Raw genomic sequence first — 14,763 nt, forward strand, 5'->3', positions numbered from 1 at the left:
CTCATTGACTTCCTCCCCAGAGGTGAAACGGTGAACGCTGACCATTACTGTGAAACACTAAGGAAATTGCGACGTGCCATTCAAAACAAGAGGCGTGGCATTGTTACTACAGGTGTTGTGCTCCTCCATGACAATGCTCGTCCACATACGGCTCGGCGCACAGCAGCTGTTTTGACGGAATTTGGCTGGGAGTTGTTTGATCATCCACCTTACAATCCTGATCTAGCTCCCAGCGATTTTCACGTTTTCTTGCACCTCAAGAAATTCCTGTCCTCCGGTGAGCATTTTGGCAACGACGAAGAGCTGAAGACGTCTGTCACATGCTGGTTCCATTCACAGGCGGCAGAGTTCTACGACAGTGGGATCCAAAAGTTGATACCACGATACAACAAGTGTCTCAATTCTGGTGGTTGCTATGTTGAAAAATAGCTGAACCTTTGCTGTACCTGTTGCCAATAAATGGTTTCCTGAAACCGTGTTGTTTTTTTTTTTTTAAAAAATAGGGAAACTTACTTTCTGGATGCACCTCGTAAAAAACATTTTTATATAGAATATCTCCCATCAAGAATATAAAGCGATGAAATACCTGCTACTTCTTTACATTTTTGAATATAAATAAACAACCAAATTATTCACAAGTTTCCCTTCTCTACTCACAAGTACTCACCTTCATCTTCTGTTGATTCGGCATCCCATGTATCCTTGACTTCACCTTCACTTTCTTGATCCCAACTATCCTTAACATCATCCGCTGGTTTTGGCACTTCTTTTTCTGCATCTACAATTTCTACTTCTACTTTAGTTTCTTCTATTTCTTCATCTTTATGCTCCCCAGAAACTAGAAAGAGGAAAACTTAAAATAGAACAAGATCTCCAAAGCAGAAATCAACATTATATACAATGGAATTCTGACTTTACATTCCAGAATTTTAAGTTTTCACACAAATATAACTAATACTGTTCCCATACTGTAGTAGATTTCTACTTGAAAATAGTGCAAAACATGACACCTTTTTCTGGTATAATTAATATGGAATCAGTGGCGGCGATTGGGTTACAAAACCAGAGGGGCAACGTACCAAAACTGGAGCGGCAAAGACAGTATATTTCCCTTTGTAGATAAGGATTAGCATAGTATGGGTGCAAAAGTAGCGAATTCCCTCCCGCTAATTGCTGCCACTGTATGCAGTTTGTCTGCAACAAATTTAAAATCTCTTGCTAGTCATTTTTCACTTTATTCATAAACCTACTTTTTAGTGCAGTACTCCAAAAAATTGCCCCCCCCCCCCAGAAAAACAATAAATTTCCTGACATTTCCAGGTTTTCCAGATTGGTAGACACACTGTCTAGTTTCAAAAGCCAGAAAACAGAGGTGATGGGACACAAAGCACTGACCATGCATCACCCAACGAAAAGCTGTTTGGCAGGCCTTGGGCATCAGCATACTTTTTGCATTGTGGAGTTAAAATGTAATTGTTTGTTAATATCTTAGATATTATTAAATACATTTTGTTGAGCTAACTCAAGTTCTCCACATAAGGAATAACAACTAATACTAATTTTATTGTATCTAAAAGTATCTGTTTGGCGGTTACATGGAGTTAGGTAATTAATTTACTCTGATAAGCTTACTTTTCATTTTTCCGCGCAAAATTTTCTTTGCGATTGATTTTGCCACCCGTCTGGTGGCTTCGTCAGGCATGTCAGATGGGTGGCGAAATCGATCGCAAAGAAAATTTGTGCGGAAAAATGAAAAGTAAGCTTATCAGAGTAAATTACTAATTTTATTGTTTTTTAACATGCATATAATTAACATATATAATCACCTTTTTCCACTGATTCAATTGAATGCTGCTGCTTAACTTTATTTGGACGAATTCTCGTTCCTGGTCTGTGTTTCTTTTCTCCCACCTCTGGCAAATCCATCCCTTGTGCTTTTAGAGCATCAATCATGGCCTGGGCTTTCGCACGATCAGCCCTCTGTTTTTTTGTCAGAAGCTTTCCTTCCTGCTTCAGACGTTCACGCCTCTCCTTCTCCTTCTGCTTTCTCTTCTCTTTCTTTTCTTGTTCTAACCTTATCTATAAAGAAAAAGGTAAATCTAAATTAACATTACTGACAAAAAAATCCTGAACGAAGGTCATATCGTGATAGTTCAAATTTCGAACACCGAAACTTCCTTCACACAAAGTGGCACATTTTGGCCAACAAACAGAACATCTTTAGAATGGGGTGGTGTGTTTTAGCTACCTGTGACCATGCCTGAAGATCACAATTTGAGTCAATTTATTTACGTATTTCTAACATGGCTCCACAAAATGTCAAAAAAATACATGGGTGGAGTCTTAGACAGTCACATTTTTCATTAGCCATTCCAAAAAATGTATAACTGTTTGGGTTGTCCTGACACTAACATTAATGAATTTTTATTGGAAAGTACCCGCCATAATCGCCATACCAGCTGCTACTCTCCTCAAGTCTAATAAAACTGAATATTTTCACTAATTTTAGACCAGTATTGTGTGGAAAATTGGATTTTGCAATTAAACAGCTATATCTTTTAATACTCATATTATCTCATATGTAAAATTATAAATATATTATAATTAAATTGATACTATATTTACAATGTATCAGTGAAAATCAAATGGGCAAAAATGTGCAAAACAGTTGTTAAAACCATTCGAACCAATCCTCCCACCCAGTCATATTATTTTGCATGGAACTGGAAAAAGCATCTTTACCCATCCCTTGTGCTGTCAAAACAACAGCAAAACAACAGCATGTGCCATGGCTGACAGTCGAAAGTGTTGCCACATATTTTCGCTATGCTCGTCAGTGCTGGAAGGGACTGGACTGAATATAGATGTAGATTGCATATTTATGTGATTTACACCTTCAACATACACACACGTAGGGAAAGCAGGGGGAATTGGAGGTATGTTTTTAAAACGAAGCTGGTAGACCCTGATACTTGTTTTAAGACTTTGGACCCAATTTATTATCTTGAGAACCTTCAATTACCATCTGTTAAAAACCCTAATTCTTTTAGCTCTTTATTTTATGCATTAAAAAAATTAAAAAGTAATTTACAACCCAATTACCCCCATGGGGGTAATTTGAAGGTATACCTAGAACTTAAGATATTAGTGCTACAGTCTGTGGAGAAAAGGGTGTTAAAAATACATTTTACACTCAGTTTTAATACTAGAAAAAAATTTAAATATATTTTTTTCAATTACAAATAGTTGTAAGAAAACTTCGCAATTTTCTTAAAACTAAATAAAACAATATTATCCCAGTATTCTAGGGCTTTGAAAAACCTACTGCTTACAGTTTATATATGTAGGTAAATGATAATACATACAGTCAACTTTTTGGTACAACCTAGAATATTTTAGAGTATCTCAAAACTTTGAAAAACATGTGGGTAATTGGGAGGTAGTTTTCTCCCCTCCTCAACCCCACCTTTAAAATGCATGTATTAAGATTTTTAAAAATGCTTCATACTTATTGGAGTACATTTACTTGTTTTAAGGCTAAAAAATCAAACAATTCCCACTTGACAAAAAAATTAGTGTTACATTTACGTAGTTAAGGCAGGACAAACACAGTTTTTCACTTTTAAAGTCAGGAAAGTGCAATAGTCGAAACAATATTTTTTTACTCGCTAGAGAATTGCAGGAAAATGCTGAAAAAAATATAATTAGTGCCCAATGAATAAAGCTATCATTCCATGTACTAGTTATTGTTTTATGACAATACAGGAAATTAATAAAAATAAAATAAAATGATACCACCCAGTTACCCCACCCACCCAATTCCCCCCACTTACCCTACATTTTAAAACTTTCTCCCTAGGTTCAACAAATATATAGTATCTGAAGTTCTGTGGAAATACAGCAGTAACTATTGGCAATAGACAGGTATTCCTTCAAATCATCATACGTCCATTTGCCTTTAGATATATTGAGATTTATTTATTGTAAATTATTTACATAAGAATTTAATACTTGGCCGTAATACTGAAAATTCCCATCACGGTGTATCCTGTCCCCCCCCCCCCATCCCGAAGAGAGTGTGTAGACTAGTGTAGCCACCCTTTGCCCCACTCTCCTGTCCTGTTTAATGGAGGGACAGTGGTAAGATGCTTGGCAACTAAGAACTAGCCATTCTTTGTCGTCGTGTACTACATCCAAAGACTTATGGTTGTGGTTTTCCCTCTCATGAGGGAAATGGAGAATGTTTAAAGTAGTCGAGAAGAGTAATAGTCATGAAGAGAGAGTTGTAATTCGAAATTCAACTCTGAGTAATGGCTACAGTACAACCATCCAATCGAGGACATTTGTGGAAGTCCGAAACTTGTCCCTCTCCTCAGCAAGTACCACTAACTCTTCCTCTCCCCCTTCCAGGCCACTAGTTCACTTCTAGTACACTTACTTCATAAACCCAGGCTGTCAACCTCAACATAGCACACGGAGATGTAACATAGTCAAGTGGAAGAAAAGGCTCCACAGTCTAACTTCTTTGCCATGAAAAACAAGGCCAAATAAATAAATATAAACCTCATTATTTTCATCTACATACATGTTTTACTTCTAATTGTTACCTGCTCTTGCTTTCTATTTTCGGCTTCTTCTATTTTTCTTATTCTCTCCTCTTCTTCCTTTTGTTGCCTCTCCTGCTCCTCTTTCATTTTCTTTAAAGCTTCCTGCATGGCTGCCACAGCCTTCTTGCCAGGGCCCTTCTTTTCTTTTTCTTTCTTCTCTTCCTCCTTGCCTTTCTCTTTCTTTTTCTTCTTCTTCTTCTTATCATCATCTTCATCACCTACAATACAACAGAAGAAGAAAGAGAGAAAACACAACTGCACTGATAATTGCATAGAGAATACTAGTACAAATTTTATATGGTGCCAAGTATGAAATAAAATAATATTTGTAGAGCCAGATACATATGTATACGAGGGTCACTCTGAAAGTTTTGAGAATCGACCAGAATAAGCCAACGCAACAGGCTGCTGGTGTTTCCATATTTAGATTGGCCATCCAATAGCAAACTCTGCAAGTTTCAACTTGCTCCAACAATGGGCTGAGTCAGAATGATAGTTTACACAGCAGCAGTTAAGGTTTCGTTTCGAGCAAGGATAGATCTAAAACGAGAGCATTTCCACGCTATGATTTTTTATGACTTCAAAGTTGGTTTAGGCAAAAGTGAGTGTGAAAACAGATGAAAATGTGGCGAAAGTTGAACAAATGTTGAGAGAATATCAACGATGTACATATGTGCAGATTCAGACAAGCCTAAATATTGGATCAGCAGCAGTTAGACAGATCCTAGATGTAAAAGTTCATGTCAGGAAGATTTGCAGTCGCTGGATTTCCCACAACCTAACAAATTAGCAGAAAAGGACACGTGTGGATTGGTGCCAGGAAATGTTGGACAAATTCAGTGGAGGAAGATCAAAAAACATTTTTAACATCATAACAGGTGACGAAAGCTGGATATACCAATATGATCCTGAAACGAAGCGGCAGTCATCAGTCTGGGTCTTTCCTGGGGAGGATCCTCCAACAAAAGTGAAGCGATCAAGAAGTGTTGGCAAAACGATGATCTGTTCTTTTTTCTCTGCTAGTGGGCACATTGTGACAGTTCCACTTGAAGAACAAAAAACAGTCACTGCCAGATGGTACACGACAAAATGTCTGCCCAAAGTGTTCGATGTGTTGGGGAGGAACCATCCAAAGACAGGCCTGCGTGGAATCATGCTGCATCATGACAATCCCTCTGCTCACACCGGAAGAGAGACAACAGATTTTCTGAATGAGTCAGGAGTCAAAACATTACACCATCCCCCTTACAGCCCAGATCTGGCCCCTTGATTTTTTATTTTTCCTAAAGTGAAAGAAAACATTCGTGGTCGTCGATCTGACTCATCTGAAGCTGCGGTGGCTGCATATGAACAGTATCTTTGTAGCATGCCGCATGACATTCAACATTCAAAAAGTGGTTTGAATGGATGACACGTTGTAAAGTGTGTGATGGAGGGTACTTTGAGAAGATGTAATGGAAAGAATAGATTTTTTTCATTTTAAGGCTTCCATTCTCAAAACTTTCAGAGTGACCCTCGTATACAGACATATTCACACACACACGTCTATCTACTCCTGAAGATGTGACATAACATCATGAAAATTTGAATTTTTTCTTTGTCCGGTGAGTGTTTCCTCTCTCCTCTTTCACTTTTTATTTAGCCGTTGTGGCCCTCCTTCCTTTTATCATATATATATATATATATATATACACACATGCTCACTCATATATAAACACATATGCACACAAATATATTTACATACATTCTCATGTACACAGAACATATATAATTCTTTTAGAGGTTTAATATACTCTAAATGTTCCTTGAAGAGAAGAAACTGCTTGAAAGGCATAGTGAAATCCAAGTCTCTACCGTTTCTGACTATGTCTTTGCATTTAATACATAGTCTTAGACTACACAAATTCTGGTGTACTGTTGAGTAGGATTTGCCATAGGAAAAAGGCTGAATGAACCATAACATATCATTTTTAGAATTAACATTTAATGTTTGGAAGAGGCTTGCACTGTCGACTAGCCAGTTAACTAACTCATACAAATACAATTAATTGCATTAGAAAACAACCTGTAATATTCACACTGTTTCTGTGGGAGCATGTATCACATTCAGTGCAGGCAAATGAAGATTTTACACCGAAGTAATAAGGGGCTGCTATTTGTGCCCCAATAGGTAATTCAATTGTACCACCATTCACAACTGACTGTATGTATACAAGGGTGCCCTGAAGGGGCCATCTTGATATGTATTGCATCATGGGTACGATTTTTGGGAGGGGGACAAAATTAATTGAACATAGGTAATGTAATTAATAGAAATGAGCCAACACCGATGCTGATGTAAGAATCGGTTGGAATTTATTTACCGATACTGACTGAAACTTTTTCAGCATTTTCATCTTGCACAGGGTCCACAAAAATGCCACTTTCAAGGAGTAAAATTATCCTGGGAATTATGCAAAGTTTCAGATTTCTTTTAATTTTGCATTGGTTATGTGTGAAAAGCTGGATTTTGTGTAATATTCTCATGTACTACTTGAATATTTTTAAAGCAAAAACTCTTGGTAAATGAAAGTGGAATACTTACACACTAATATTAATCAACATGCTGAACAACTTTTAATCATTATAATTTCAGTGGACCGATGAAATTTTGGCCAATACCGATAAAGTACTGGCCAGTGTTAATTGCTGCAGTAAAAGAAGTGGTGTGTCTGACCACTATCTATGTATTATTTTCTATTAGTTTCGGTAGCCACTGCCACCGCCTCGTTGGAATTCGTTGTGGTCAGGCACACCACGCCTGACTTCAGTTACTGCAGCAATTAACACCGGTGAACAGCAGACTACATATACGCAGACATACAGGTGGCAGCAGCACACCTAGCGGCGAATTAGGAAAAAAACAACAGAAACGCGCCAAGCAACAACACAACGAATTCCAACGAGGATGGTGGCAGTGGCTACCAAAATTAATAGAAAATAATGTAAAACAACTTCGCAGAAAAAGTGAGTACTTTAATTATAAAATTCAAAATGGTTCTTGAAGACCTGAGTTGTTCATTGACCTCTTTAATAAATGTGCATTTCAAGGTGACTGCAGTGCAAAAGAAGTTGCATATTAAAATGTAGGGTATGGAGATTATCCATAAAAATTATAACAAAATCGTAGAATTTTCTACGTATAAGATATTATAAGATATGTTGGATCGGTAAAATAATCTGTAACTTTACCGATAAATCAATATGCCAATACCAACCGTTACCGACAGAGTACCGATTAATCTGTCCCATCCCTAAATTTCAGTACTGGTATCAATTCTCAAACTGATATTGGTTATGCCCCAATATGTTATCTTATTAAGTAACTTTTTATTTTTTGTATAGGGAAAAGTGTTTATTTAATTGTTCTTCAAAATATGGAACATGTAAAAAAAAAGTACAACTACAAACAAACATGTCTTCCATTAGCATTTAATACAAAATAACCATGGTTACACAGGCAAGCTGTGAAAATTTGTAGTCATTATAGTCTGTTGAAAGCTGCATAGTAAATCTTGAATGTTGCAGTTAAATTCATTCATTGGTTCAATTGTAACTGATAAAAGTATTATTTACATGTGTATGAGCTTAAAAATGATGAAGTCCAAAATAACAAAATATTTGGACTGTAATATTCCAAGTTATTGTATTTTAATTAAGGATTGGATATTTTAACCCATTAACTGCAGTGGAGCTATATATGGACTCTCTAAAATTGGGCCTTTTTTGCGAAGCATCTATATACAGATGGTATTTCAAAATTAACGGTTCTTGTATTGCGGCAAGTCATTTTTATAGACACCACTTTTTTGTGCTATTATTAGACTATAGACTATATGGGCTATTGGCAATCAAATAATCCATTGTTGATGCTCTGTCAATTCCTGTAAAATATTTTTTTGGCAATATGGAATTAAGAGCTGTGGTGTTGTAGTTTGTAGGGTGTCTGACTGCAATGCAGGAGACCCGGGTTAGATTCCTGGGGTGGATGTTTTGAGGTCAGAATTTTACCAGCCTAGTCCCTGCATAAAGCAGCTCTGGGGCTCTCACAGCCTCAAATCAAAGTGTACCTGGGAACAACCCTGGAGGGTAAAGGTGGTTGGAGCATGGTGCTGATCATATCACCTCCAAAATGTCAGAGATCGAGAATATGTAGTGGGGGTGTGGGGCCCTTACCCTCACATACCCTAAATGTGCCTTCAAGGCATGGTGTTGTATGCAGTAAGGAAACTTAACTTTGACCTTACCTAATATGGAATGTTTATTTGCAGCAGAGCCTATATATAGATTGTTTTCCTTAGCTTCATTTTGCGGCAAGTCTTTTATAGTTATCTTTTGCATTATTTACGATGACACAAATTTGCGGTTGCATCTAAATATAGAAGACTTTTTTTGGTTGCACTTCACTTCAACGTCACCGCAGGGGAGGGGTTAATTACTACTCAATCAATATTCGTCAATATTGGTGTATTAGTTTATCTGCACACACTCACAAAGAACACCCATGATCAGGTTTGGATTCGAACCCAGGACCCCTGATATTGTAGCATGCTGTGCTAACCACTCTGCCATGGAGGTCGGCCTTCAATTGCTTTAAATCATTGCTTCTCCTGCAAATCATGGAATATAAACAAAAGGCTTACCTTCTTTCTCTTCTCCATCTTTGCTCGGTGGAGGCTTTCCTTCAGTCTGTTCGGTTTCTGAAGGTTTTGCCTGTTCGGTTTCTGAAGGTTCTGCCTGTTCGGTTTCTGAAGGTTCTGCCTGTTTGGTTTCTGGAGGTTCTGCCTGTTTGGTTTCTGGAGGTTTTGCCTGTCTAGTTTTTGGAGGTTTTGCTGGTTCTGTTTCTGGAGATTTTTCCTTATCTATGGAGTCCTGTTTCTCTATCGTAGGCTTTGGCTCTTCCTGATCTTTCTTTGCAGCTTCCTTAAAATAAAATTTAAAAAAATAAAATGAATAGAAATTATTATAAAACAATACAGCTTAACCTCAATTATTTGTTTTTCACGATGATCAAGTTAAAAAATCTTAAAATTAAGAAAAAAAAATCCAGGAAATGGGACAACCAAGACTGAAGAAAATCTAAAAATTCAGATTCTATTGCATTTTTCTCAACAAAAAATACTCTGATGTATAATAACAATATAAGTACATTGTACAGACAATCAGTGTGTCTACAATTTTCTTAATACAGTGGAACCTTAATAACTCAAACTTGAGGGGAGGAAAAAATCGAGGTATCAAGAATTTCGACTTACCAAGGTTCGAGTTATGGAGGGACAAAATCACCGACTTCGAGTTATAGAGGTCTAAAGTTTACTACACTTCGACTTATTGAGGTCTGTAGGACTAAAACTTCGAGTTATAGAGGTGATTATAATTTAACTTTGACTCATAGAGCTTTTCCATAGTGTCTACTTTTGAGTTATTGAGCTCGAACGGCATCCCATAAACTACAAAAATTCATCTTATCCAGGTTTTATTCGAGTTGTTGAGGTTCGAGTTATCAACGTTCCACTGTAATAAGTCCTTGATTTCTCCAGATTTTTCAGACCAACAAAAAAGTTCCAGACGACATCATAACGGAAATTAGTTCACATGGACATGTCTGGAAGAAAGTTTCACTAAATTTTACCTAAACACTTGGTGGAAACGTTACGTTTTTAGTGTATATATTTTTTATACTATAAATTTTACCTTGGTGAGTATTTTAATGTTTTAATATATTACTCTAGATAACCATCTACCAAGCACCCCCTCCCACATTGCAACAAGCTGTAAATACTAAGTCACTCATTATTGTAGATTTCTACATGGAAGTAATTCAAATCATTAGTGCTTTTCCTAGAAAAATGTTGTTTTTTCACAGATATTTCCTGGAAAAGCAAATACCTTCCAGGATTTCCAGGTTTTCCAACTAGTAGAGACTCTTGACAACATTTTATGTAGTGAATAAACCAACAAAACCAACCACACTTCCAGTTCAAAATAGATACAGTGGAACACTGACTTAAATGCAGAAAATTGTAAAACCTGGGAATTTTTTATCACGTTATGCTCTATTGGGACATTGAATGTTTAAAGCAGAAAAATGTAAAATCTGGCAACAAAGATCATGGTTATTATGATAACTAAAATCTCAAATTTGATGCAGGAACTTTACACACACAAATCAGTCTATAAGGCGTATTTTCATGTATTTCATGTATCACCTATGTGTAGAGGCACATATTTTTGGTAACTAAAAAAGCAATATATCGGTATAAAAACTGAGTCAATTTCGGGTTCAAAAGCAGTAAATAAAATAAAATATCGGTGTTATAGCGGTGAAAAATTGGATCAAAAGTGGTATATAAAAAGACATTTTGGTTTTAAAATTGTGAATATAATCCTAAATTTGATTTAAAAACTACACTTATTCCACAGAATTAACATTTCACTTCTAATAGCCCATTTATGTAGTTATCCGAGTATTAAGTTTATTTCTGTGTAAAGGAGTCAATTTTTGTTTCTCCAATATTAACAGCAGAATTAATCAATTTTCCGGGAATTGTATAACTCGCAGGATAATTCAGACCTCAGAAGGTGCCGCGTCGGTGAATAAACCCTAAATTTCGTGTTTAAGAGTTAATTTTGCTTTTTGCAGTTCATTTCGCATTATTTCGTGACAAAACATGGTCACAAAATGCATCTCACACCTTTCAAAAACATGAAAAATTTATACTGCAATGGGTTTTTTGAAATTTCGTTTTTTCGTCAAAAACTATGTGAAATAAATACAAGGAAATATCACCAATTTCATAGTGAATTTATTATTGCAATAGAAAGAGAATTCATGATTCTTTTTAAAAAATAAGATGGTAAAACAGTACAATTATTGAGCTGTGATAAAAACCATATCAATACTACTTCGATATTTCTCGTCAAGACAATATTTTTTTCTAAAATATTTTTAGATTAATTAAATATTATAAATATTTCATATTTTCAAACAAAAAAACTATGTGCCATCTTACGTTTTCCCACATAATTTCAGTGTTGAAGAATTGTGCATAGCTTTGCAAGAAGAATGGACACCATCCAATAGGTGTAAAGCTGAATGAAATACGAACACACCAAAGTCTACGTTTAAAGGAAGTGACATCAGAGCACATTGTCATTGATTCTTCTCGAATTTGTGGTTTTAACATCCAAGAATTTCTATTTAGGAATGAAAATCTTAAATGTTTGCATAACCAGAGGCGCTAATTATTAAAGATAAAAACACAGATATCCAAGCTGACAAATAAAATTAGATTGTGATCATGGATACACAGGACTATAAGACAAGAATAAAATAGAGTTTTGATAATGAGGACTTTGACATTTGTGAAGATGACCCCATGAAAACCATTAGTCACAAAGTTAATAAAATAATCAATTCCAGTTGGATCATTAATGATGCTGAAAAAGATACGTTAATAATGCCAAGATTTGGAGTCCTTGAAGCTTTCGGTCTACCAAAGACACATAAAGAAGGATGACTGATGCAACTGATCATATCAATGTACTCTCATCCAGTGTACCTGTTATATATATATATATATATATATATACACAAATAATGAAGGAGACAGTAAACACTTACCACACGAATAGAAATAATTCAATATTTCGCGATCTGAGTCGCATTTTCAAGAAGGTAGATAAAAGATCGACGACACTTCGAGTAGAGGCACAGAATACTGACCGTAGTGTCTCTACGGTCAGTGTTGCCAGAAGCAGTTGAAAGGAAACACGAAATACTTTAGCCAGTGTTTACTGTAAGGTGGGTGGGTAGTTTCGGGGAGGAGAGGAAAGAGTTACTGGTTGGCTAGGTTGAGTCCGGGGGGTATAGTGGTGTGCATGCCTGCTACATAGGCCCTTTCCCATCGCCTGCGGAAAGATGTGTCAGAGCGGGGGGGGGGGGGGGTAAAAGGTGGATGATGGCAACACGGAAGCAGTTATTGAAGGTGGTGTTATGGCTGTTGGTGTGGATGGCAACTGTGAAATCGGAGTTTTGGGTGGAGGAACGGTGATTATTTATCCTTAGATTCAAGGGGGTGGAGGTTTCGCCTAGGTAGAAGTTGCCGCAGATTTGACAGATGAGGGTGTAAATTAGGTTGGATGAGTGGCAGGTGCCCTTAGGGTGAAGGGTGAACTCATCTGCCGCTGTAGGGATCAGGAGGGTGGGGGAGGTGATAAGTATGGGGCAGGTCTTGCATCTGGGTTTGTTGCACCTGTGGGCTGGGGGAAGGGGTGCGGAAGGGGTGGGGGTGTTTCGGACCAAGATGTTTTGGAGGTTGGGGTGGCGAGGGAAGACGACCCTAGGTTTTTCCCGAAAGATGTCTCTGGTCTCGGGATCACTGTGCAGGATGGGGAGGAGGGAGTGGAGGGTATGTCTGATTTTCGTAATGTGAGGGTGGTATTGGGTGATCAGAGTTGGAGGGTTGGTTTTGGGTTGTTTGGTGCGGTTGTGGGAGTTAGCTCTAGTGATTTGTTTGTTGATGAGGGTGGAGGGGTAGCCACGGTTGGTTAGGGCTTGGTGCAGGCGTAGGTTGTAGTTTTGGCGGGATGAGGGGGATGAGTTGAGGCGCTGGCCTCTGAGGGCAAGGGAAAATGGGATGGCTTTTTTGGTGTGGTAGGGGTGTGAGCTGGAGTAGTGGAGATACTGGAGGTGGTTGGTTGGTTTGATGTGTATGGATGTTTCCAAGTGGTCTCCCGCAATGTGGATGTCCACATCGAGGAAGGTCACTTGGTCTTTGGAGTGTCCACCTGGACACACTCCCTCAACCAGATCACCTTCCTGGATGTGGACGTGCACATCGAGGGAGGACACCTGACTACCTCCATCCACATAAAACCCACCAACCACATGCAATACCTACACTTCTCCAGCTCCCACCCATTCCACACCAAAAAAGCAATTCCATTCTCTCTGGCCCTCAGGGGACAGCGCCTGAACACTTCACCCACCTCCCGCCAGAATTATAACCTCCGCCTACACCAGGCCCTGGTTAACCGTGGATATCCCTCCATCCTGGTCACCAAGCAAATATCACGAGCTGCCTCACATACCACTACCACCAAGAAACCTGCTGCCACCAACCCACCTGCACTCATCACCCAATATCATCCCCACCTCAACAAAATCAGGCACACACTGCACTCTCTTCTCCCAATCCTCAACAGTGATCCCGAAACCAAAAACATATTTCCCGACAAACCAAGGGTGGTTTTCAAACGCCCCCCTAACCTCCAAAACATCCTGGTCCACAACACTCCTTCACCACCCATCCAACACCCCCCTGCCCATAAATGCAACCGACCCAGGTGCAAAACCTGCCCCATCCTCATCACTTCTCACACCCTCCAGGTGCACACGGCCACTGGCAAATTTACCCTCCATCCCAAAGGGACCTGCCATGCCTCAAACCTTATCTACATCCTCACCTGCAACATCTGTGGTGATTTTTACCTGGGGGAAACATCAACGGCCCTCAACCTCCGCATCAATAACCACCGCTCCTCCACCCACAACCTGGACTTCACTGTCGCCGTCCACACCAACCACCACAACATCAGTTTCAACGACTGCTTCCGGGTAGCGATCATCCACCTCCTACCCCAACGAGCCAACACCTCTGTTCGCAAAAGATGGGAGATGGCCTATATATCGGCCATGAGTGCAACCACTCCACCTGGCCTGAACAAGGCCACCCAGTAATGCCCAACCCTCACCCACCCTCCCAACTCATCCTACACACTCACAGTTTACGATGAGCCTGGTGACGAAACAGTGTTTTTTTCGTTCTACGCACCGCTTCTTCTTCAATGGGGACCTGGCAACTCTGCAGGACCCCAACTTCCGGTTCCGTCTTCTGTTTCTTCTCACACCGATGATGCTATAAATTAGCGAAAATTTTGAATTTTCCTACTGTCCGGTGAGTGTTTCCTTTTACCTTATTTGATTTTTACTTAGCCCTTTTGGCCCTCCTTGCTTTTATCCATTATATATATATATATATATATATATATATATATATAAAGTCGTGTTAGCGATAAATACAAAACCCTGTTACTCCGTCAAAAATTCAATGGA

At 38.5% G+C, this 14,763-nt stretch overlaps 1 protein-coding gene across 1 annotated transcript in view; it reads right to left on the reverse strand.

The window, feature by feature from the left end:
* Positions 1 to 14,763, reverse strand: part of eIF5B (eukaryotic translation initiation factor 5B) — a 209,279-nt gene that overhangs the window by 176,556 nt on the left and 17,960 nt on the right. Inside the window, exons 5-8 of the mRNA XM_083119335.1 lie at positions 9,290 to 9,569; positions 4,608 to 4,825; positions 1,827 to 2,079; positions 668 to 838 (exon numbers count right to left, since the gene is read on the reverse strand). Of these exons, the coding sequence (XP_082975461.1) occupies positions 668 to 838; positions 1,827 to 2,079; positions 4,608 to 4,825; positions 9,290 to 9,569 (922 nt within the window). The remainder of the gene's footprint in view (positions 1 to 667; positions 839 to 1,826; positions 2,080 to 4,607; positions 4,826 to 9,289; positions 9,570 to 14,763) is intronic.

The sequence above is a fragment of the Lepisma saccharinum genome, chromosome 3, assembly GCF_977018435.1.
Source record: "Lepisma saccharinum chromosome 3, izLepSacc3.1, whole genome shotgun sequence".
Classification (NCBI taxonomy): domain Eukaryota; kingdom Metazoa; phylum Arthropoda; class Insecta; order Zygentoma; family Lepismatidae; genus Lepisma; species Lepisma saccharinum.